We start from the raw sequence: 24,384 nt of genomic DNA on the forward strand, positions 1-24,384 counted from the left end.
CAGTTTTATACTGGGCCAATTGTCTTACCTTCTGTGCTCTATTTACAAGATTTATATACCTGCTGCTATCATCTTGAGCATGTACGATAAATGCTTATATTCTTATCTAGCAAATTTCTTTTATGTAAACTTATATAACTGATGCGTGAAAGTATGAAGTTTCTCAGATAAAAATATATTTACAAGTGAATCGGTAACTAAAAACGTATGAACATTTTTTTTTCGAAGTTCTTTGATTTAATGTCAGCGAACATAAAATATCGATCGAAGTCGATGAATATGCGAAGGTTCGAAAGAATCAGAGATCAGAGATATCTCTGAAATAAATATAATAATTTAGGTGATGAAATGTTTGCTCTTCTCACGAAGATAGGGGCGACGAGATTGCTAGGTACGCGTGTGCCGGTGGTTCACGGCGCACCCACGTGACGCACAGTGCACCATGGGACGTCAAGAGAACACGAGGAAGATACGGGACAGTTTCGCGGCATAACGGCAATAATATTGTGTGTCCGTGAATACGTAATTCTAAAGTAGCGCGTAATATACCGAGAACGCGAAATAGTCGTCCGAGTGGGATCGAGCATCTCCGATTGAGCCCCGCCCTGTATATGTATATTTATAACCGGTTCTATCAAAAGTCCGGCCGGTGTGGCACACGGTACTTTCGTGACATAAGTGCGGGCTTCCTATCGACGAACAGACTAACAACACAGGGAAAAGGAAGGACGTGACAAGTCAAACTGGCGCGACAAGTGAAGAAATTATTATCCTGTTCCAGCTCACGACACGGTATGTTAAAATTTTACTGTTGACTCCAATTGTCGAATATACCGGTATGATTTGGATGTGATTCGAGTCTCCGCGAACCGCTGCTGCGCGGCAGCACTATTCAAGGTTTATTTATACACAAACGTATCGTGTAATTTCGTATCCGTTCCTTTCATGCAGCTTGTAAACTTAGTCGGCAAAGACGATGTCTTTTACAAGCAATCGCGAAATAAATTACGTATAATAAATACAATGCGTGCATATATTGCAAGTTTTTGATGTAAGTTTAAAGCAATGAATATGTAGCCCCTTGATTCAGGCTACCTTGTTTACACCCGCGACAGCAGTGCTATAGGGCTAGAGGTTATCCAGGTGCACGTGACCTCCCATGCTAATACAAGTAGGAATTGTTTTCAATTGTAATTAAATCGATCATAGTATTTAAATACAATTAAGCTTTTTATAAATAAAGGGTACAAAGTTTGTAAAGTATGACGGTATAAGGGAGGAAACGTTTGACTTGTTGGACTTCCGGATCATTTCGAGAACATGTTAACTTCACAAGTACAAAATTGATATATTCAATTGTAAATTTGAACGATACAAAGTGCACAAGTCGATAACCCTTCTTTTGCTTAATAATTGATAGCTACCTCTAACTTTAATTGAAATGCCTTTGGGTACCTTTGGATGGTCTTAAAACCGTATTTCAAAACAAAAAGTAAAGGGGTGGTCAGGAGATACTTAATTAACAACATCCTTTCACTTCCTTTTTATGTGCAACATTCAATCAATGTATATGTATACAGAAATTTCTGCTAAATTGGCAACACACTTTGTACCAAATGAAATTTTAATTGACCCCCTTAAATTGCAACAACTTTTGGTTTTTATCGCCATCAACGAAACATGGTTTACGCAATTCTACGGTTGTTTACGTTACGTTTCGTTAATTTTACCGTAACTTTTCTTCTCTGTGATTTAACGCGGCAATAAATGCGATAACGATAATTTACACGACGATCCCGTTGAAACACATGAACGAATTGTTATTTCAATCGTGTCTAGAAATGTCTAGAAATGTAGTCCATGTTTCAAAAGAAAAAGAAAGGGCGACTTTAATTATAAAATGATCCAAGTGAAATCTTAACCAAAATAATAGCTTTAGAAAGAAAGAACAAGGAATTGTTAATATTGAAGCAATGTCGCAATTCGTTGATTTACATTTCAATCGAACGTCTGAATAAATTGAACATTCGAGAGCAGTTAATTACAGGTACGACTAAATAAATTTGCTTCTATCAATTATCCCTTGAGAGAATAATAATTAACACTGTTAACAAAAAAAAAAAAAAAAATTAAAGGAAAATAGTGTTACGTATGAATATATGTTTTCAAGGTATTCCTGGAGAATATTATAAAAAATGTTGTTTAAACTCGTGTAAGATAGACTCAGTGCATTTCTGTGAGTCAATCGTGAACGTGACTCGTGTGTATGTGGTTATAAATGATGATCGTTCATTTGTAGAGGATTTTTTAAACATTCCGAACGCGTTGGCTGCAGACATTTCCCCATAACAAGGCCTTCGAGCCTCGTAATCGATAAATAAATTAACCCTTTTTCGTATGTGTGCAATTATCCTCTTGTTTATTGCTTAGATCAGTATTTTCTCTTCTATCAGTTGGTTGAATATTGCAATATTAACAGTTTTATAGGAAAAAAGAAAATTTCCATATGATTTTATCATTCTTGTGGGGGTTTGTCCACTCATGATGGCAGGGTACTAGATTTTGAGTTAACCCTCTGTAGACATTACAAGACAAAAATTTTTTTCAAATAAATCAATGAGCAATAAGGGTAGATCGCGATATCCTCGATCCAGAACACTGTGGAACATTTTTGAGTGTTCTTTGAACCGAATGAATCCACTTCCTCGATATACATAGTTTCGACACTAGGACGGAGCAATCAGTTTAAAGTTTCGTCACCATCGAATCCACGGTGAAAAATTTCGAGGATTACGTGGTAATCAACATCGGGTTGCGTTTCGCCGGAACAATTAACCGGCGATCACTATCAAGCCGTCTAATTATTCATCGCGATGTATAATTCTGCTCGATTGGTAGTAGCGGTTAGACGAATATTGCACGGGCTAGCGATCATTTCGAAGCCGTGTAATTCACCTCTGGAAGCCGAATGCGCCGACTTTCTCTCTCGCCGCATGGGCCGGGCTTTGATTCCATCAGAAATTCCTCTCTTTCTCGCGTTTTGTCCACGTAATCGTGACGATCAACCGAAGGAACTTGGATCATCGAACCGACTAAAATTATCATTTTACAACCCGAGATGACGTCGTCGCGATGGAAACGGTGTAATGGGTTTATTTCCTTCAGTTGTTCCTTCCACGTGCGTTTGCTCGTTGATAACTTCAGAACAGTTGGTATGCTAATTAGTTGCGAGAACGATGAATTTGTTACCAACCGGTTGATAATTTAACAAAGGAAGATTAAATCTGCGGTCTGTCTTCCTGTGTGCTTTCAAAAGCGCACATTCCTAGCAGGTTGACGAATCAATCGGGTGACCCGATTGAAATCCCTAACGCAACTATCTATGCTCAATTCTTTGCAATTGTTTTTTTACCTCTAAAACACGATTCGGTAACCGAGTCGAATTCCGAATGTGCTAGTTTCAAGGTTAAATTTGAAAGTTGTAGAATTTTCGTAGTTTCTAGAACCTGATGATCCTTTTAATGAAATTCATTAAAGTATCCGGAACAGTTTCAAGGTTTCAAGTTTTTCAATAAGTTTGAGCAAGGAAGGGGTCTCGTTTGCCGAAAAGGTGGTCCGTGTTGCGAAAAATAATGTAGGTCAGGAGGTCGCGAAGGCGAGGCGCGATCCATCAGCTGGCTGAGAAACGGGACACAATGTCGAGCATACCGAATCGTGTTAATCACGATTCACAAACGGTACGAGTCGTTCCATTAAAAGCGAAACTGCCTCAGCTGGGAAAGACGTTTCGGCGTGCACGTACCGTTCGGTTGTGCAACACCGGCTATCGGGGCACTCATGCTCGATTTTTTTTTCTTGATCCTCGTCCCCGTAGCCGGTACACTTGGTGAAAAAGTGGGCCAAGGCCAAATTCTTCGTGTACCCTCGACGTTATCGTTGTTATCCTCCCAAAACTCCACATCCGTTTCGATCATCTTTCTAGAATGTTTCGGTCATTCGTTTATGCAAAGATCCTGACGGACATTCGTGTCCGTCACAGCTCAATTAGGTATCTAGGTGTTTATAACAGTTTCTATTCGATAACATGCATCTTTGTTGGCTGTCAATTATTCGCAATGAAATTGTCGTGTTAACGCGGATTAATTGCGAGCATGTGCGTATTGCGATCAGCTGAGCATGAATGACTCAATGTTGTCGATTATGTAAGATCTGAACGAATTGGGTCGTGTGCCATGTGGAAAACTCTGAGAACTCCTCTTCGATTCTTCTTCGAGCCATTCACTGTACATACCACACATGAGATACCGTTCGACATTTCAAATTTCTGCGAGTGAATGAGAATTTCGACAACGCTTACGAGTGTCATCGAACATTTTATGATACCTATCTCCTTCATCGTGTTAATTAGATAAACTTGCAAATATTCGTTTAACGTAATTACTATTAATTAATTCAGTAATATCTTTTCGTATGAATAATTCAATTCTTATTGAAACAGGTGAAAGATCCTGGTTAAATTCCATGCTGTTTAAATAGCCTTTAAAATTCTAATGTGATAATCTTTTATCAACATTATAGCAAATACTGATATTACCAATCTAGTTCCATTTTTTAATAGAATATCTATTCTACAATAGCGATCCGTATAACAGACTAGGCCACGTCTTAGAATGAAACTATTACGTGTCCTTATATCAGGAAAAAAGTCTGCTCTGGCTGGTAGCAAGAGCAATCGTGGGCACCGAAAGGCAACCGAATGTGCCCGGGTTGCCCAGATCAGTACATAGGATAATAACGAAACAAGCCTGTCGTTTAAGACAAGCTTCCGTTTCACCGTTCGCCGACAATTTAGTCGCACGCTATAATTTTCTGCTCGTTTCGTAGAATAAAGATCGTTGATTCTGTAGCTCTTTACCTAGCACCGTTTACCAAACACAATGACGAAACGTTGCTCGTTCGCTTTACGCACCTTTTACCATTCGTTCGATTTGTAATCGCGCGAATTACGAGCACAACGTGTCTTGTAATACAGTTGAAATAGAAAACTATTACGTCTTTAAACTTCCAGTTTTACTCGCTTCTATAATAGTTTAGAACACGACGACGAGAGGTTTGTCCTTCGTTTGTTACAGTACTAAACGTCAATCCCACTACAAGTCCCACGCGGGTATAAATTTAATGTCTTCTAGTGACACGAGGGTCATCGTTGGCCATTGCTACGAATTCAATTTGTACAGATAATTAATTAATTTCTTGAAACTCTTGAAACATTAATGATGCTTAAATGTAAGTAGTATGTAAATTGTACGTATGGATAGTAATTATTTTATCCGTAATTAGGTAATGAATAATTACGCAAGTGTACATTTTTATAAAATATTTGTGTCTCTTAGCATCCTCTAATTTACTTTGAAAATCTACAAGAGGCTGTGTCGAATATCCGTCATTAATTATGTCTTCCTAATTAGTCCGGATAAGGCGAGTTTGACTATATTTCAAAAGAGGCCATTGTTAAACATCGCGATCGATAAGACCGGAAAAAATTCGTGAATATTGATAAGCCTTAATAACGTAGAATCTTAAGCATGCGCACAACAATACGTGATCCCATGGAAGTTGAAAGGAGGGCACATGTATAATCATCGAATTATCATCATCGAACTGTTCTGTCATCATATCCACATCGTTGTGCGGATTTAATCGCATTTGCTTTATTTACCTTGCTAAACGGTAATTCACCTTTGCAACTTGAGGCCAGTTGCCATTTGCTCACCCGTGAGGGAAATAATTGAAATCGGTATTTTAACCCCTTTTTGACGAGGCGCTAAAGGGGTAACAAAAATGAAGATAAATTTTTGTGGATCAAACAATATTTCAAAGTCCATGGTAACGAGTTACGTGATGCGATCATTATCAGAAAGGATTGAAAAATCTTTAACCATAATAGCCCCAAAATTCCTAGAAGGTCATAGAGAAGTTCAAAGACAAAGTACGATACGTTTCGAATCCGAAAGTCGGCATACGTCGAAAGACTGCGTAGATAGAAGGAATGTTAATGAAATTGATGATCTTGAAGCGGTGCTATCGACGTACGTACAGTGGCTCGGAAAAATATTCGGACACTCTTTAAAACAGAATACCTCATTTATAATTGGACTAAATGACATGAGGTTTTTTGAAAAGTTATAGAAATTAATTTACTAAGATATGTTCTTTGGTCGTTTTAAAAAATTACAATTTGTTGAAATCGTGAAAGAAAATAGTGAAAGGTAATTTTTCAATTTTTTTATGTGAGCCTATAATGAAAATTTCTCAAATAACCTCAAGTCATTTGGTCTAATTTTAAATAAGGTATTCTGTTGTAAAGAGTGTCCAAATAATTTTCCGAACCACTGTATATGACTTCGCCATCTTCTTCGCGACCTTGAACTTATCGCGTCCTTTGGTATTCTATGTTAATTCGGCCCTCTTGTCGCAATCTTTGTGTGAAAATATTCTTATATTCTAGGTTTTCGAAGATTGTTCGACCTTGAAAGAAATTACGACCTCCACGAGTACCTAATCAACGATATTGGTCTTGAAATATGGTCGATCATGGGTGTAAACAAAGTTTAGAACATTGGGCGGCAATGCTATGATATATGAGCAGTAATTAATGGATTTGAGTGTCGCAACATTGACATTGGCTACTTTGAATTTATTTCTATTAAGAAAGATAAGGAAATCGAGTGTGCGAGCGTTAATGTGATTGGTGAACGGGATCAATGCCCTTTCAATAACACTCTGCTCATTTAAATGTCGTTAACGAATTAATACAGTATTTATCACGGTTGAGAATACGTTGAACTCTGCGAGCGAAACAAACGCGGGCGGAAGTTAACGATCAAAGGTCGTTCATCAGATTTTCGGGTAAGGTTCCTATGGATCATTGATCTTTGCTCCAACGAACAGTGCCGAAAGCCGAGTTTGCATCGAACTTGACTTAAGCGACATTGAAATTACGTCACCGGCCGAAAACGTTTTTGTCTCCTGTCCAAACCAGCCGGATTTGATCCCACAATTTTCGACTAGTTCTTTGATATTTAAAAATTTCCACTTGGAGATAATCAGTTTCCTATAAAGGCAACGAATGAACCAATAATCACCTTTTTTGTTTTAATGATTCATTGATATTTTTATTTAATAATTGATATTCGATTAATTGGTATTACTTTTTCATTGAAACACGTGTTCGTGTAATTTGTAACACTTAAAGTATAGGTGACATTTGCGTCTCATGTTTAAAATCTTTTTATCACTACTTCTACAACGTCACTATAACACTCAAAGTACGTAATAGTTATAAATTATTGATTTCTGTTAGACCATAAAACGAAGGAAAAATAGTGTAATTAGGCTACTGACAGTAGATTGAACGTAAAATATACACTTTGTATAAGATGTTATTAACCTATGACATCAATGATAATGCTTTTGTCTACAAAGAACTTTATTTTTATGTTTTACTTGAAATTCTCTAGTTCACCGAAACGAAACCTGGCGATTTCAGTTACTAGATGATAAATCGTGGTAACAAGCAACAAAAGTGCAAGTCACACCTTGAATTGTCTAAGAAAGCGTACCATAAATCGTTACGTTTTTACTTTCTATATAAGAATGGAATTCCCGTTGTCGTGGAAATCGATGAATCCTGCGGTGATAGAAAAATTAAAGAAGAACGAGTTGATTAGCAAGTTTTTATTAATACGTCTGTCGTTATGAATATTTTACATATTCGTTGAAACGTCTGATTAGAGGAATCTGGTTGTATAATATCGTTTAAAAGTGTTTGCTCATAGTTCAATGATCACTTAATTATATTGATACAATTTTGAAAAGTAGTTAAGCAGGGGAATTTACTTTTTCTGCTGCTGAATTATTTATTAAAATTCAATAGGAGTTAAGTTTAAGTCAAATTAAGCATCATTTTATTGATCTTTACACGAAAGTCTATTAATTATGCCGTTTAGTAATTCCTGGTTTCATCTATTAATCGATCAGGATTAGAATTAAACGTATTAGGATTAAACAAATCTTGATAATACAAGTTACTCCATTACTCCAGATTACCCTTTTTAAGAAATAGATAAAATGTTGAATCTGTTATGGTATTGAGATGAGTTTTTTTTTAAATTTTATTTTTTGCATTAAAACACTTAATAAAGATTCCCAGCAATCATGTAAATTCGTGTAACACACGTGGAGAATTTGCATTGACGTTTTCAATATATTGTAAATGTTAAAAAAATATTGTCCCCAGGCGATTTTTACAAGGATTCTGCAATCGAATTGTAAATCACGAATTATATATCGCTGCGAAAGGAAAAAGAAATGAAAGCTGTTCTGTAAATAATCGAGGTGTATTCAGTTTAACAAATATCAGGTACATACTCTTCGCAAGATAAATCATCAAACGTATTTCTATTTTTTGGCCAATCCTGTCACGATTAAAAATATTTTAAAATATTTCAAAATGGTGCGTAAAAAAGTGGTAGAAATTTTGTTGTTAACTTCCAAATAAATGACATTGGTTGTTCATTATTGCAATATAGTTTATGACATATTGTTTGATGTAAAATTTCAATAAACATCCATATGTAACGATAATCTCTTCGGGATTTAAAAAAACTTAATTCGGTTCATAAATTTGATAATTTGTCGTGGAATATAACAATAGCCTTGAACGTCTAGACGTACCTTTGGGTTTTTACTGGTATAGAAATTTTAAATTTAAATGATGTACATCGATCTTAAAATAGCGATTAACACGCACTGTTAATATTTTATCCTATAAATTATTAAATTCCATAAAAATCATATAATTCCAGTAATAGTATATTGCTTTCATGAAAACCAATGTGCGTCAGTTAGCCAAGAGGGGATACACTAACGTCACTATATATTATGCGTACGTAAAAAGTGTGCAATTATTAACGATTTACTTTTTTACTTCTTCTACGTTCATTAAAACATTGATATAATTAAAATGAATTGGTAACAATGGAACCTCTAATGTTGATGGTATTAAAGTCGCGACACGATATCTTAACGTCGTAACACCACGGTCCTTAGTCTCGTGACATCGAATGTCACGATCTTCCGAAGTCAGGCTTCGGGATGATTGACGGAAGTTTAACGAGCCGGTAAACGAAACGCGATAAGATTCACAGGTGAAATGAGTCGTAAAGGGGACGAAACAGGAAGATGGTAAAGAGCGGGATGAGTCGCGACTTTGACTAAATAAAAAAGGTGGTCGTCCGTGAAGTATAGCGCGCATCGTGAACCGCCGAAGGATCGCAACAGGTAGAAGGGATGTGATACCAATATGGCGACTCGGTTAAAAGCAAACAACCGGCGTAGCCGCAGTCAGTCCGCTACACGGCACGGCGGTAAACGCGTTTGTTTGTACGGTTATCAGAATCTGTGTCGTCGAAGCACGAACGCGCACAATCCTACCCTTTCTTCTTCTTATTTTTCCCTTTCTTTCTTTTTTTTTTCTTTCTTTTTTTTTTTAAATTCTTTTTCATTCGCTCCCTTCGATCGATTCTTTATCCTGTCGGCTGGTTTTGCGAAACGAAGGGAAGTCACGTGACTCTGTCATCGATCCGTTGTGCCTGATTATTCGGTACCTGTTCGTCTTCCGTGATCAACGACCAGTTAACGAAAAACCGTTTGCGATCCTCTCTTTGTTTCTCGGCGGTCGTCGATGTGTCGACGAGGGAACAGTGTGTGTTCGATTGTTTGAAGAGCCGATTGTCGACAGATAATTGTCACTGGCGCGACTGTCGCCCGGCTTCGTCTGGTAAGTGCGGGTAACGTAACACTGCTTTTGGAAGCGCTTCTTTTCTTATTTTGCTTGATATGACGTAACGGATATCGCTAACGATAATTGATAGACGCGTTGATCGATAGCCTCGTCGTTAGTTTAGAAATCCGGAGATAGTGATTGGAATTTGATGTACACCGTAGGTGCAAAATAGACTTGTGGTTAAGGGGAGAGAGACGAGGGTAGGAATTAGGGAAGAACCTGATACGACCCTCGAACAATCGGCAGTTCTCATTTTCCAATTTTTGGTCCATCTTTCTTCCTAGGTCTGAATCACAATTAACTTGATATTTTCGTTATTGTATCATCTATTAAGAAAGTCATACATACATGCTGTTCGTCATATGAATCTATGTTTGAAATTTGATGAATACGTTATTTTTATACTCTTAGAAATTACGTATTTTTAGATTCCCAGGAAGTATCTTTGTTACGTGGCTCGATATTAATTCAACGTTCGCCTTCTTGTATTATATATTAGGTATGTTAGTAATACGCTTTACAAACCGTGAATGTACATTACTTATTTCAATATTTTTAGGAAATATTTTCGTTCTTTCCTGTCTCGATGTTTACTTTCCTGTATTAGGCCTGTGTATTAGTTGTAATGCATGTTTCATTTTCAAAATGCACTCCATGTTTATAAAGATAATTTGGCTTCTTTCATTCGATATCTGATCGATTCATAATTTTGTGAACATTGTATCTATTATTAATTATTATCTATTCGATTATCTCACGATTGTTTGCTAACAAGTACCACGCGATCGGTCGTAAACTAAGAGAGCTGTATTTCCACGATACGGGCACAGATATAATTGTACGAAAACAAATACATACACGATCTGAAGAGGAGTCTATGTCTGCTCCAGCGCTGTGACATTGTGTTTGCCTCGATATTAAAAGATTAAACTACACTTTGGTCAATTTTAGCAAAAACAGTTATTTTGTAATAAAAAGTAACGGTGCGACGGTGGTGGTTTCTCGAATATTGGTTACAGGTAACCGATGACACCGATGAAGTCATTGCACGTTTAACCAAGCTCATCGTGTAAAAGTCTTTCCCTCTTCTCATCGTTTCGTTCATCTTTCTCCATCACGAGTACTTTACCGTGAATCACCATCCACATGAACAGCCGATTCGAACTTCGATTCACGTTCTACTCGATCGCGACTACCTTATTCGATCGGCGTACACACTTATGTATGTACCTCTGCTTCTTTCGTCTTCCATCCTTTCCAGACCGCAACATTTCGATTTCACGTGCGTTCTTCAATCGTTTCAAATTACTTCAAATTACTTTTAGGTACCAGATATGCAGATTGAAATTTTATTTTATTTCCTATCCACCCTCTCTTACCAATGTTGTTATCAATAAATAATCGCCACAAGATTGATTGAATATAAAATTGAATATTTGAACCAATTAGGAACGGATTAGATATCGATTCTTAATTGCCAGTGTCATGTTATTTTCCGTTTATTAACCGTATTCCATTCTAATCGGTAGTTTCTATAATTACATAGAGTGCACGAAAAAAACGTGCATAACACATTTTAATGATTACACATTTGTTGATATTACCTGATGCTTTCATTGCATGTTATCTCTGTCAAAATGCACTATCATTTTCTGATATGTTGATTCAATGTAAACTACCACTTTTTTTTATATATATAAATGTATTCATATATGCAAATAATACCTGTGAGTTATAGAGACAGGAAAAAAAGCAAATGAAAAGTAATCATTAAATTTCAAAATTATACTTTTTTGTTTGCTTTGCTAAACGAACGAACAGGTAGTTTTAAGACAAAGAAACACTTCCTTTTTGTATTCCCTCGATTGTACGGACGATTCGAAACGCATATTAATCGTTGCTGGATCATTGCTCGCGAGGATCTCGTGAGCCGGAATAAACGAATCTTGTGCTAATTGCTGATTCGATCCTCGAAACTTTTCGTCCTTCGTTTGATCTGATACAGGCAAGATTTCAAGACTTCCGCAAAAATTTGTCGCGGACTCAGAAATGTCAAGGTTTCTCCAATTTTCGTGGAAGACGTTCCACGTGCAACGATTTTGAATCGTCGTGCTCCTTGAAATAGCAAAAGAACGTTCTCCTCGGTTCTTTTTCATGTCTTTTTATATTTCTTTTTTTTTTTTTTTTTTTTTTTCTAGTAACCGTCTTCCGCAAACAATATTTCTACCTCGTAGAAGGTTTCTACGAATTCTATCTACTTTAGCAATCGATTACACGTTGCTAATAGATTGAGTCAGGGTTCAAAGTTTGCATAAGCAGAAGTTGCGTCGATTTCACGTTAAAGTGATCATAGTTATCGTTGTATTAATAATCTTTTATTTAAGTGGACAGATCGTTATCTTTTATTCATAGTATAAGTAACGAACGTTGTTCCGTTTATGATATCTGGTTATAGCCAGAAAGATTGATTGATTGACCAGTAAAAAAAATATCGGCATCTTCAAATTGTTAGTTTCCTCTGCAAACATTATTCCATACTCGTAGAAGGTTTCTCTGAATTCTAGTTACTTTGACGGTCAACTATTATGAGTTGCTAATAGATTGAATCAAGGTTCAAACTCGTTATGAACAACATTCGTGTTTCGATGCTAAAATGTTTATAATTATCTATGGATTAACAATACTTTTTTATCCAAATTTATTTGAAGACTATTAAAATATCAACACACATGCAATTGAATTAGCGAAAGTGTTCGTCAATTTTACTGGTGGAATAGGTAATGAAACATTAATTCGTTTGTAATGTATTCAATTAAATCATATCAACGTGTTAACGATTATTCGGTCCCTCTAATTTCCACGTCGCCTTATCAACTTACGTTTTACAAGATGTAAATACAATTTATATTTATAAATGATAGAGAGGTAATAAAAAGTATATCTTGGAAACGTGTTTTATCGATCGCGGTTTTTAATCCGCTATGCATATTCATGATGTTTCGGTTAATAATGCACGTGTCTCTCTGACAAGAGTGACGTCGTGCGTGGAATGATAGCATCGGTCAAATGCTGCGAAACAACAAATTAAACGTCCGACCTCCGTCTTTCGAAGCCTTGGATACACGCGCGATACGGAAGTTTTTGGCTCGCGTAATTCGCAATGAATTTGCAATGACGATAAAGCATGATGCATCTTTCATGCTTTCGTCGTTAACTCGCTTAAAACAAAGGTGACATTTTTTTCTAACCATATTACAGGTATTTGCCCGACGATTAGAGTAATGGCGTTTGTTTGTCCGGGTGGTCCGAGATGTCGAAGTCTCTAGTACCTAGAAGTCGAACCATCGTCTTCGGCTTCCATGCCTCGGTGTAATAAACGCGAGAGATTATGGAAACATAGCGTGCCGAAATTGATCAAAAATCGATGATTTCTCTGATAACATTCGATACACGTTCGTTGGAAACTTATCTGTTTAGCTATTACGCGAGAGGACGTTGCGACACTTGGCAAATTTTCTGAAACACGCCGAAACGAGTTTTGCTTTCTCTCTGTACTTTTTAAACATCCCACCAGATGGTCGATTACTTTCGTACCCCGAATGGAGCAGATTAGGAAAAATAAAAAATAAAAAGAAAAACTAATTAGGTACCATACGTTAATGGGTACCTTGCACGAATGACGTTGATAAAATGCATTCGATTTCAAAACCTCCATGCTGGAAGTTTCAAAAAAAGAATTCGTGGGGTCGACAGTTTTCCACGCTGAACTGGTCGAATGATACTTAATACCATTACCTTTAAGTGAAATTCTTTTCCATAAGATGGCCGATGAGCTGTAGGTCACCCAGATGTGGATGACTTCGCGTGACTTCGATTGAAAATCGATCACTATCGCGAGTCGATGCCTGAAATTTGCTAAATAAATGATTTAACACGTACGTTAGCATTCTCGTTGTACTCCTTCTAATAATTTCGAGGTTGGTAGCTGTACGTTCGGTGTCGTTAAGAAAGAACTTTAATACGATCGTTACATAAGAGGATTCTCTTTCCCTCCCTCCCTCCGTTCTCTGTGTAACCAACATCCCGCCATGCAGTACCATTAAAGCGTTATGGCAGCTCTAGACGCTTTGCAACTTGACGCATGCAGCTATGCACTTTCCCTGCAGCCGCAGGTGCAGCTAGCAATTCGATAGACAACGAATCATGATTGGAACGGATAAAAAAATCGATCGATCTTCTTGCTTCGACACCGTCTTCCTCGATTAAATTCTACGAACGAATAACGAGGATTGTTATCGGAAATAGACGTGATCTTTCAAGGTGATCTTTCGAGTATAGTTCCTTGAATTTTGAAATTCGTGCGAAGTTGTAAAATTTCAGTTCGATCGACATTGTCGTGGCAAGATTGTGCAACGATTACGAATTAAATTCGATTTTCTTTTATGGCATTTCTAATTCACCACGTATAGAGAAGACAATTCGTAACAGTGGTTAAGAGTGAAAGTATTTTAATCTTCTTTCCTGAGGGTACCAATAGATTTATGAGATTGAAGTAGCCTTCTTCTGGACGAAGAATCGTTTCTTCCTTCTTTTTTTTTCTTCTTCGTACATTTAGAAAGTATGCAAAATAGTAGTCGTTACTTAAATGAAACTACTGGAATGTTTGAACAAATGAATTTCTGAAAAAGACACTCAAATTTGAGTCTTTTAATGTTTGACTAAATATCTGAAATAGCTTTTTTACGAGTAAGCCAGATACTAAATGCAACAGTGACTACTTTTTGCACGCAATATCTAAATATTGGACTTGTCTATGTATTTGGGTCTTTTACGACACCGTGCAGGGGCAGAGAACAGAGAGAACCGGTTAAATAGATGATTAAAACGTCACTCGTGGTAGATAAGTTTACGATTTTCTGCTCTACTAACGTTAACCACCACTTATTTTATGTTATTCGTTGAATGTTGCAAGCGGCGTGGTTAAAAATCTGAAACGAGATTCTTGACGTGATCGAGGAACATATTTTTATTTCTGGTGATCTGAATTGTTGCAACATTCGAGTTAACGATAAACTGTTGATTCGAGCATTCCCTTTCGATCGAACGTGCTATGTCGTTTTTTGGATCATTAATTATCAAAATATATCACGTAATGGTGGAATCGAACGTGTCTCGGTACCGTTTCACGTTTAACCGGTGATCATTTTAAAATTTCGGTAATTGTTCCTCTACGTGAAGTATGCTCGTTTAATTCTATCAAGAAGCAAGTATCTTTTATCTCGTTGCATGTCATATCTTTATTAAAGTATAATGATAAAACAAAGAGAGAGATTCTCGAAACACATGAGATTGCAAGACGATCGTTCTGGGCTCGAATGACTGTCGAACGCATTGCCAATGATTCGAATCATCCTCTTGCTTTCCGCGTACGACAAAATTACGCATTTCATTAGCGTACTGAATACAGAAACTAACCTGACCTCGACATAGTCTCGACGATTTCACGTATCGTTGTTTTATTGCTACGTATCGCGCGAATTCATTTTCTTAACTATAACAGATAGTTTGATTTAGATTACTCGCAATCAGAGGTCTGCAAACTTGAACGACTTCTATCTAAGATTCTATCGCTAGGTAAGAAAACGTTTCTCCGCTGGTAGGAACTTTCTTCTTTTCTTTCCCGACGGTTGTCGCATCGCGGTATCGAGAATCGCAATTAGCCGTGGCTTCAGTTCATCTCGCTTTTAAGACGATTGCGTGTTTAGAAGGAGAAGTGAATGGCCTATCCTAGTACTTTCTTTAAATCCTTATTCACTTCAACGTAATAGTATGAATTTAACTTCGAAAGAATGAAATCTGACCCCTCGTCAAAGACTTTTCCACCTGTAGAAACGCAGGAAACCCAATGAAATGATCGAAATGGTATTCTCCAAGATACGATTACTCGACTGGAAACCACGTCCTTTACTTTTCTTCGGGAATAACTTGGCCGCAATTTTCCTCTAGTGTCAACAAGGAGGCACACCTGATTACTCCTTTCTCTCGTTGCGCTCCTCCTTCTAACGTGCACCATCTCCTTTCTCGCTTCTTCTTGCTTATTTCTATGTTTCATTACTGAAACGCGCAACGGCCTCCGTGTTACTTAAGAACAGCAGCAGGTTGCGTCGTTTATAGTAGTTACACTTGCACTTTCATAGAGGTGCGAACGAGCCACGCGCCCTCGACTTTCCCGCCCAGCTGCAACCACGAACCTGACAGTACAGTATCGAGCATTGTACGCGTCTTCAGGGAAAACGTAGAAAATGGCATTGCTAAAAATGGCCAGTCGACCACGTGCCAATCCTGAAGAACGTAATAGCAGTGAATTAACCTTGATGCAACACGTCAAGGCGAAATTTCGTTATTAAGATTTCTATTCGATGATCAATAGCGGTTGATTCGCTAAAACCGTTCTGCCTATGTCGCAACTGCCATCTAATTCGTTCGTGGCACAACGATGATTATTTTGACGAAATTTTCTAATAACTATCATCGATGATCCACTTTTAATGATCCTTTCCTCCGTTTCGTTCAGCTTGGAATAAGTGACGGTATATTTAGCCGCGACGGGGCGCGAATAGACCCGCTGGCTCCGGTTCGAGTTAAATAAAGACGTTGCAGCTATCGTACAAACTCCCCGGACTATCGAGTCGTCGAAGTCATGGCCCTATTTATTGCGCGAGCAGTAGCAAGCGAAGCTTTATCACCTTTAATTTTCATTAGCACGGCATCTTTCAATTTACTGCAAGAGAGATCATTCCTCTGCACGCGACTAGTAGAGAATTCATTTGCTCAAAAAGTATCAACGCCTGAATCGTGTAGCAATATGGAAAGATTGGCCTGAATTAAGTTCGAATTCCATCCTACGATTTGTCCGAGAAAAGAAAATTAAAACAACTTCATCTAACCGGTTGTAACTCGTAAAATTCGGTCAGCAAAAGGCTTCGAACCACCTCGAAATCGCTCATTCGGCAAACGAGACTTTTCGAATAGTTCGAGGCCTCTGAATCGCTACTGGAACATATCCAAACTGAGGCAAGACAAGAGGATCGTGAAAGTGGTTTCACGTTTGCGTCTATCCTCGATACGCGTCGCGATTAGCGATGGATTTCAGCAAGACTCGCTTCTAGCCCGTTCTTCGATGTTTTTCTTTTTCAAAGCTCACGTTCAAATGTCACTCAGATTCGGATTCTTAATAATTTAACACTGGAAAGGTTAATGAACGATGACGTTCAATTGGAGCGTGGAATTTTACACAGCGGATGAAGTTCAAACGACCCTGAATGTTTCGAAATTAGTCGTTTAATATACAGCAGCCTAGTATTTCTAAAATATAATTTATTAATATTATCAGGTGTTTAATTTATTCCAAGAAGCAGAATGTCGAAATGAATATAGATTGCGAAGGTTTGCAAAGGATTTCTCGATGAAGAAATGAAGGAACTCGCTTGGGAATGAGGAGTTAGAAACCTTGATGTTTTGATACCGTTGATTCAAGGTGAAAAAATTAATTTTCTGCCAATGTTTTCGACGTTTCTCAGATATCTACCACTTTGTTGCCTTTCCCTATCGGGATTAGGGAGGGATGTTATAACATCGTTGAATCGTGTCACGGCGAGTACGAAATAGCGAATATAATTTTCTATTTCACGACACGGTTCGCTCATTTGGTATGTAAAGTTGATTAAATCACAGAATCTCGTACAATTCGTCCGGGGACATGAAATTTCACGAGAATCTTCAGCGTGAAAGTGATCATGTCCAGCATAGATTTATACCCACTTTGTACATAGTAATCTTCTCCACCATTCTCTATTTCTTTCCAAGTAGAATTGTCATTAGGAAGCACAAGTACACTCGAGAGCAACGTACACTTCTTTTGTATAAGGGCTAGGGAAGGATTCTCCCTTCATTTACTTTAAATTTTGGAAGGTTCACAGGTTCATTCCGAAATAGAAAAGTTCTTCGTGATTTTAATAGTAGCTCGCACGCAACAGAATTGTACACTGGTCACAATATAGATTTCTTACATGTATAAATACCGATTGTGTCACTGCTGGGTATGAGCAATGATCTCATTGCAATCTTGAAAGTTTCCGGGAAACTTAAACCGACTACTTCTTTCCCTAGTAGTGGATTTACATGTGAAAGTATCACATTTGATAAAACTCTTGTCCTTCACCAACATCAATAGTCTTAGATGTTGATAAATATACTTGTAAATTGAAGTGGCCTTAAATTTGATAATATACAAATTTATCAATATTGATGCTGATAAATTATCAAATATCTACCTTGTATGATTACTAGGACAGTAATGCTATTCAGAATAATTTCTATAATTCCTCTAATCTTAAGAAACCAATGATCTAAAATCTGATTTCTTACAATAATCCACTTGAATCATTAAGATTCTCTATCGATGATCAAAAGATGTATCACGATTAAAAAAGCGAAGTACATTAATTTGCAACGTTGTGGGTCAGTTATCGCGCGTAGTTTGTTACCAGTGAATCGAAACATTTAACCTGTGCATATTGAGGTCAGTGATTTGTTCATCCTATCGTTAATGACGATTCCAGCGCCGAGACACAGGTTCTGCCGTCCATAAGTCACCGGGCACTCTTTAAAACAGAATACCCTTTTTAAAATTGGACCAAATTGGAGTTGAGATTTTTTGAGAAGCTATAAAAATTAATATAAATTGGGAACTTAAGCTATATGCATGCTGGAAATTTCATCGAGATCCAATCAACGCGTCTAAAAGTTATAAGCAATCGAATCTAGTGATTTTCATTACAAGCTCAAAACAAACAATTATAAAAAGTGCGATCGCGACAAATTGTAATTTTATTAACGCGACAAAATCACGTCATCTAGAATATTAATCTTTATAGCTTCTCAAAAAATTTCAACTCCAATTTGGTCGAATTTTAAAAAGTGTATTCTATTTTAGAGTGTTCGATAAGTTATGGACGGCAGTGTATATAGAAGCGAGTAAAGCAAGCGTTTCCTTGCGTAACTTGCGCGCAAAGACACACCAGTGTGTTGTGGCCCGTTTTCTGCGCCCGGCCCATTATAATGTATACAGTTTTCGCAATATATTTCTCGAGGTATTTCGCTTGCTCGACGCGTTTTCGACTTTTCGTTTTGCAAGCGAGAACACAGGACGATCCGATCTATCGAAGATCAAACGTACTCGTCGATGTCCAGATTATTTTGGATAACACTTGAATGAATGTATCGTGCCACCTTGACCTATCTGCTATCGATGGCGTTCATTTAACAAGGGTGCAACAGAGGCTTCCCTTAGTCAGACCGTACATCGCGATTTAGGGGTTGAAATAATAAATGACTATTTTTGGAGAACGTACATATACGTTGGAGTAGTGAGAGAATCGTAGTCTAAGCGCCTCCTGTACAAATCGGCGACCGGCTGACCGATGATAAATGACGACACCCATTCAAGTCTGTTGTCGATTGGCCTTGGCGAGAATTCTCTCGCCGACCGAGTTGTATTGAAAGCGAAATTCAACGGATTACCAAACCATCGTCTATCGTGTGGCATGTACACGCTGATAGCCATTGGCTTTCAGGGACGTAATTAATTACCAACCATCACCCACGTTATTCCTTTTTCTTTTTTTACCACGTCCTTCGGACCGTTACCAGAGGAAATAACTGGGACGAACGGAACCAGTTACAATTAGTCAATGTTTTTATCATAGAGTAATCATAGTGTAGGATAACATTCAGAATGTTGCAAAACCAAGAACGAGGGCAAATTAATTAATTAAAATGAAAGGATTAATCGGGGTTAGAGATAGAATCGGATAGATAAGAAAGAGATCGGAGTGATTAGCTGTATTCGCAGATTCGAAGCATCGTTGACGAGTGAAATTCGAAGGTTGGTCGGTTGGAAACGGTAAAGGTAAGCTTGTTGGTAATGGTTCAAGGCCGTGACGATTCATGGTCGGCCCATAAGTTGCGCAGCGTCCTGTCCGTGTAACCCATAACAAAAATTTTCTGCTCACTTTCGTAAGCGAAAGTACGAGGTGAATTTCGGATCGGACCGATTTTGGGCGACGCGCGCGCGAAATCGCTTCTAATTCAATGGCCATGCTGAAAATCATGACACAGATCGGTTATATTTTATGTAACCGATTGATCGGTCAGCTGGTGTTAAGTAATATCTGCCCTCGTTCGCACTAATAGACCAACAGAAAACTTCTTTCCTTAAGGATATCAAAAATCAAAAATCAGGCCATATACCAGGCGTCTGCCGAAGGTTTTTGGTACAGTAAACAGAGAACGAGGTCGTGATACAATTTCAGGATTGACATTCCTCATTGCATCTCATGATAACCGGTTTTTTTTTATTTCTTCATTTGTTTCAGGAACTCGCGAGTCTGTTGGTGAAAAGCTGCGCCACCCTTGATTTATTCGTCGGGAATATATCTTGTAAAGGATCCCTACGGGACAAGGAGGAAAGATGTCGATTGTAATGCAGTACGTGGACCGGCTCCACGAGATACTCGACAAACATGCAGGTAAGCTTATAAATCAGACTTATAAATATACAGTACGTAAAAATCTTTGATCGTCTGAGGTCAAATTTATTATCTCGTCAACGAAGATTAACCCTTCCTCGGGTGATCTCTTTATTCGGCTACCTGAATAAACGACAGATGTTTGTTTCATCGATAATCGTTTACCGTTAATTGAACAAACATTTTCAGTAAATTGAAAGATTTTGCAACTTTATTCAAAATATTGATGGAAATGTTACACTCGATCAATAAAAGTAAATAATAATAAAAGAAACTTGGATTGCAAAATGAAAGAATTGTGCGTTGCCAATTATTATAAATCAAATACAAAGGAGAACTTCAGAAAATTTTCTAGAATTTTAAAACCCTCTAAAGATTTTATCTTAAAATACACATGTTTTCGCATGTAGATTTCACCATGATTGCACAACCATGACCTTGCGAAAAATTCTCCTAAAAAATAATGCAAACACACTCGTCTCCTATCGCAATCAGGACACAAGTTTCGAAGACTTCCTTGCAGGAAACATAAAACAACGAAAAAATTCTCGCAATACGAAAAAAAGAAACTCCATAATAGCCTGTTGAATTCAGAAACTTCAGCTGTAACATTAATTCGAATAGATTAATCGTTGCCCTGTTTCACAATCTCGTCAACTTTCGCCGCTTACCTACCGTCTGTTTTTTTTTCCTTCCAAATTTCTAAATTAATAACTTTTTTTTTTTACGTTTTTAATTAAAGGTGTTCAGATCTGTGTAAACAAAAAATGAATAAGATTTTCGTTCGCTGGAAGATGATATTGAGCGTCCATTAGCAGAGGAGATGCTTAGGAGTCTGGAGATTTCGATGAGCGCACAAGCATGAAAAATAGGGTTGAAATTACATGGAATTTCGTAGCGGTTAAACGAACGTCATTCGGTCGCGGTGTTACGGTAGCTGCACCGAAAATGAATTATTCATTTCATGCGATTCGAAGAAACAGTCGCCGCTTTTCAAGGAAGATTTTGATGCTTCTCTCTGCCGCGCAAACAGGCAAACACGATACTTTATTCTTGAATCTTCCAATTTTAAAACTTTCCACGACGTGGAAACTGAACCTTACGAATCGTCACGATCTTTGGCTTTCCATTTTAGATTCATGTCAGGAAAATTAATAGCTAATTAAAATCATCGTGAAGGTCTGAAATACAGGAAGCTTTGAAAAAATTTGATGGGCTCCCATGATTCACGACCACCCTGAGGCGTGTCCAAGGTCGTTTCAACCAAAGACCGGTTAATGAAACAAATTTTACGACTGATTCGAGCACAAACGACGCGGTAGTTGATTGAACTTTCGAAGGACAAAAAGGGTATGGATGAGAGTGAAGAAACCTCAAGGTCGAGGCTGTTACACTTTTACCTCAGTGAACAGATACCTTTCGAACGGGTTATTTTCAAAAAGGAACCGTTTGATCGCCCTGTATTTATAGAACATATTTTTCGTCCAAGGAAATAATTAAAATGCTAATTATTCGATTCATTCTGTTTCATGTTTTTCATTTCCAGATCAGAGGACAACGAATTGGTTCCTGATGAGTTCACCGTTCCCAACGCTGTTCATCTGCCTAAGCTACGTATACGTGGTCAAAGTTTTAGGCCCTAAATGGATGGAGAATAGGAAACCGTTTCAATTAAAGAACGCCTTGATAGCCTACAATCTATTCCAAATGTTGTTCTCCGCGTGGCTGTTCTATGAGGTAACAACCCTGTTTCAATCGCGTATCCCGCTTTTCTACGTCTGTTTGTTCTTTGTCTCTCGCTCACTTTTGCATTTTTACACTTTTTTTTTTTCTTTTTTTTTTTAATATCGTTCATACGTGTTTGTTGCATGCACCGAACCGATATGTCTATTATCCATAAACAGTGAACAGAGAGATGAGTGTTTCATTTCTGGCGGGAACGTCGAATGTCTGAATCGAGTCGTCGAGTTCGAAATCATGGGGATGAATAACGACGATGTCGCTTTTCTGATACTTTTCTTGAAAGTGTTAACTAAATTTTTGAAAGTATTTCGAACTCGAGACCGGCTTTCGTTAGGCATAAAAGAATGTGCAAAACAAGTGGTTAATTTTGCAAAAAAAAATCGAATAACGATAAACAACAGTGCCTGATGGGAGGATGGTGGGGCCACTATAGTTTCCGTTGTCAACCGGTGGACTATAGCAACAATCCGACGGCGGTGAGGGTAAGTTCAATGTTTCGTTCGTTCAACAGATGAGCGATCATCGACCACCAATTCAACGAGACGAACTTCAACGAATGCCAAATTCTTCTTCTTCAATTATACATACCTGCGTACACGAGGCTACATAGGAAAAATTTAAGCAAATAGAAAACGTTGTTTCTCAAATTGTTCAGAAATAGTTGCATACTGATGGCCGACTGTGACCACACGAGTCTCTGTATATATTCTTGCAGTAAATTATGTTAATCATAGAATACTTGTGGCTACGTGTACGCATATGTCGACGATTAAACGTTTCACGTATTTAAAGGTGCTAGCTTGTGGCTTTTGTAGGTAGTCGACCAAGGCAAGGGAGGAAAACGGCCTGCGATGAACGAGTAAATTACACTAAAACGCTTCGTGCTTTTCTGTTTCGTTTTCAATTGACTTTTTCTTTTATGTTCGCTTGTTTATCTGTTACTAACAGTTTTCTGTACTTACCTATTTAAATGAAACTTATAAACTCGCAAAGTTTTATTCAAATCGGTGAGTAATGGTTTCTTTGTTGAATAAAAATGATAAGTGTATAAATACTCGTAAAAGCGATTGCACTGGATTATACCTATCTCCATTTTTATCTTTCATGTCCAGTGTTAAAAATACCGAGTATATATACGTATTCACTGGTATCAATTCAGCACCGTATTTGAAATATTCCATTAGGCATGAACTTCTTGCTAAGTAGTGGATTAGTGGATGTAGAGTATGCCCGTAAGGAGAAGCAGGTACAGTGTCGAGCACGCTAACCCTCCCTAAGGAAAATGACGGTCTAGGAGAAAGCTCCACTAATTACATCGATACTCGAGAGTTATTATACATTATGCTTGAGTTAGTCTGGGTTAAGTTACATGAAACGAGTATTTGGTTCACCTTGTTCCTTAGGGAAAACATTCCAGGCTGACTATGTACGTTGGTTGCTTCATACATTGCTAAATAAATCAATTATTAAACTTGGAATCTCCTATCTCTAGATCAGATTTTCCTTAAAAAAAGGCCACCATATTCGACACTATATTTATAAATAATTTGTGCTGCTCTTTCATCTTTGATTTGTTTATTCTTTTGATTGATCGGAGTATGGTCTGTGGGCGGTTGTGGTTCCAGATAGGATTATCCGGCTGGCTGACTGGCGACTATTCTCTAAGGTGTCAACCCGTAGACTACAGCGATCGACCCCAAACAATGAGGGTGGGTGATCTATCCCCAAATTAACATCGCAAACTTTTACATCGATTCATAAACACATTTTCGAGATATTTCTTTGTGATTAAATTGAAAAGCAATGGATACATTTTCTTCTGCATTTCTCATGCATCCTCTATTATTCTATACAAGTTCATATGACTCGACTTTGTAGTTGCAACTTATATTAACACTAAAATTTCTTCAGTAGTATTAGAATACACTGTAGTTATTGTAATAAGCTTAACACACTTTGATATAGCCGCTTTATGCAATTAATGCCACTTAACACACCACGAAACGTGAACAAAAAAAAAAGATGACACAGTAAACTACCTTTATTACACGATGACAATTACAACATTTACAAATTCCTTTTTTATTGTTTATTCGATAGTCCAACAGATATACACAGAACAAGTGACACCAGTGACTGTTTATCGACGTAATTCTTGCAAATTGAAAGCAAATCCTCGAAGTTTTCAGTGATACTGGGTCAATC

At 37.6% G+C, this 24,384-nt stretch overlaps 1 protein-coding gene across 5 annotated transcripts in view; it reads left to right on the top strand.

The window, feature by feature from the left end:
* The first annotated feature begins 427 nt into the window (after positions 1-427).
* The window catches only part of LOC117609197 (very long chain fatty acid elongase AAEL008004), a 28,219-nt gene continuing 4,262 nt past the window's right edge, over positions 428-24,384 (top strand). The window contains exons 1-4 of one of the 5 annotated variants that reach the window (XM_034335214.2): positions 428-792; positions 20,284-20,436; positions 21,983-22,173; positions 23,805-23,888. In XM_034335214.2, the coding sequence (XP_034191105.1) occupies positions 20,379-20,436; positions 21,983-22,173; positions 23,805-23,888 (333 nt within the window). In that variant the 5' untranslated portion in view covers positions 428-792; positions 20,284-20,378. Of the gene's footprint in view, positions 793-9,334; positions 9,852-20,283; positions 20,437-21,982; positions 22,174-22,580; positions 22,662-23,804; positions 23,889-24,384 lie in introns of those variants that run through there. The other 4 variants (XM_034335216.2, XM_034335215.2, XM_034335212.2 and 1 more) reach the window with 4 other exon arrangements.

The sequence above is a fragment of the Osmia lignaria genome, chromosome 14 (assembly GCF_051020975.1).
Source record: "Osmia lignaria lignaria isolate PbOS001 chromosome 14, iyOsmLign1, whole genome shotgun sequence".
Taxonomy (NCBI): Eukaryota; Metazoa; Arthropoda; class Insecta; order Hymenoptera; family Megachilidae; genus Osmia; species Osmia lignaria.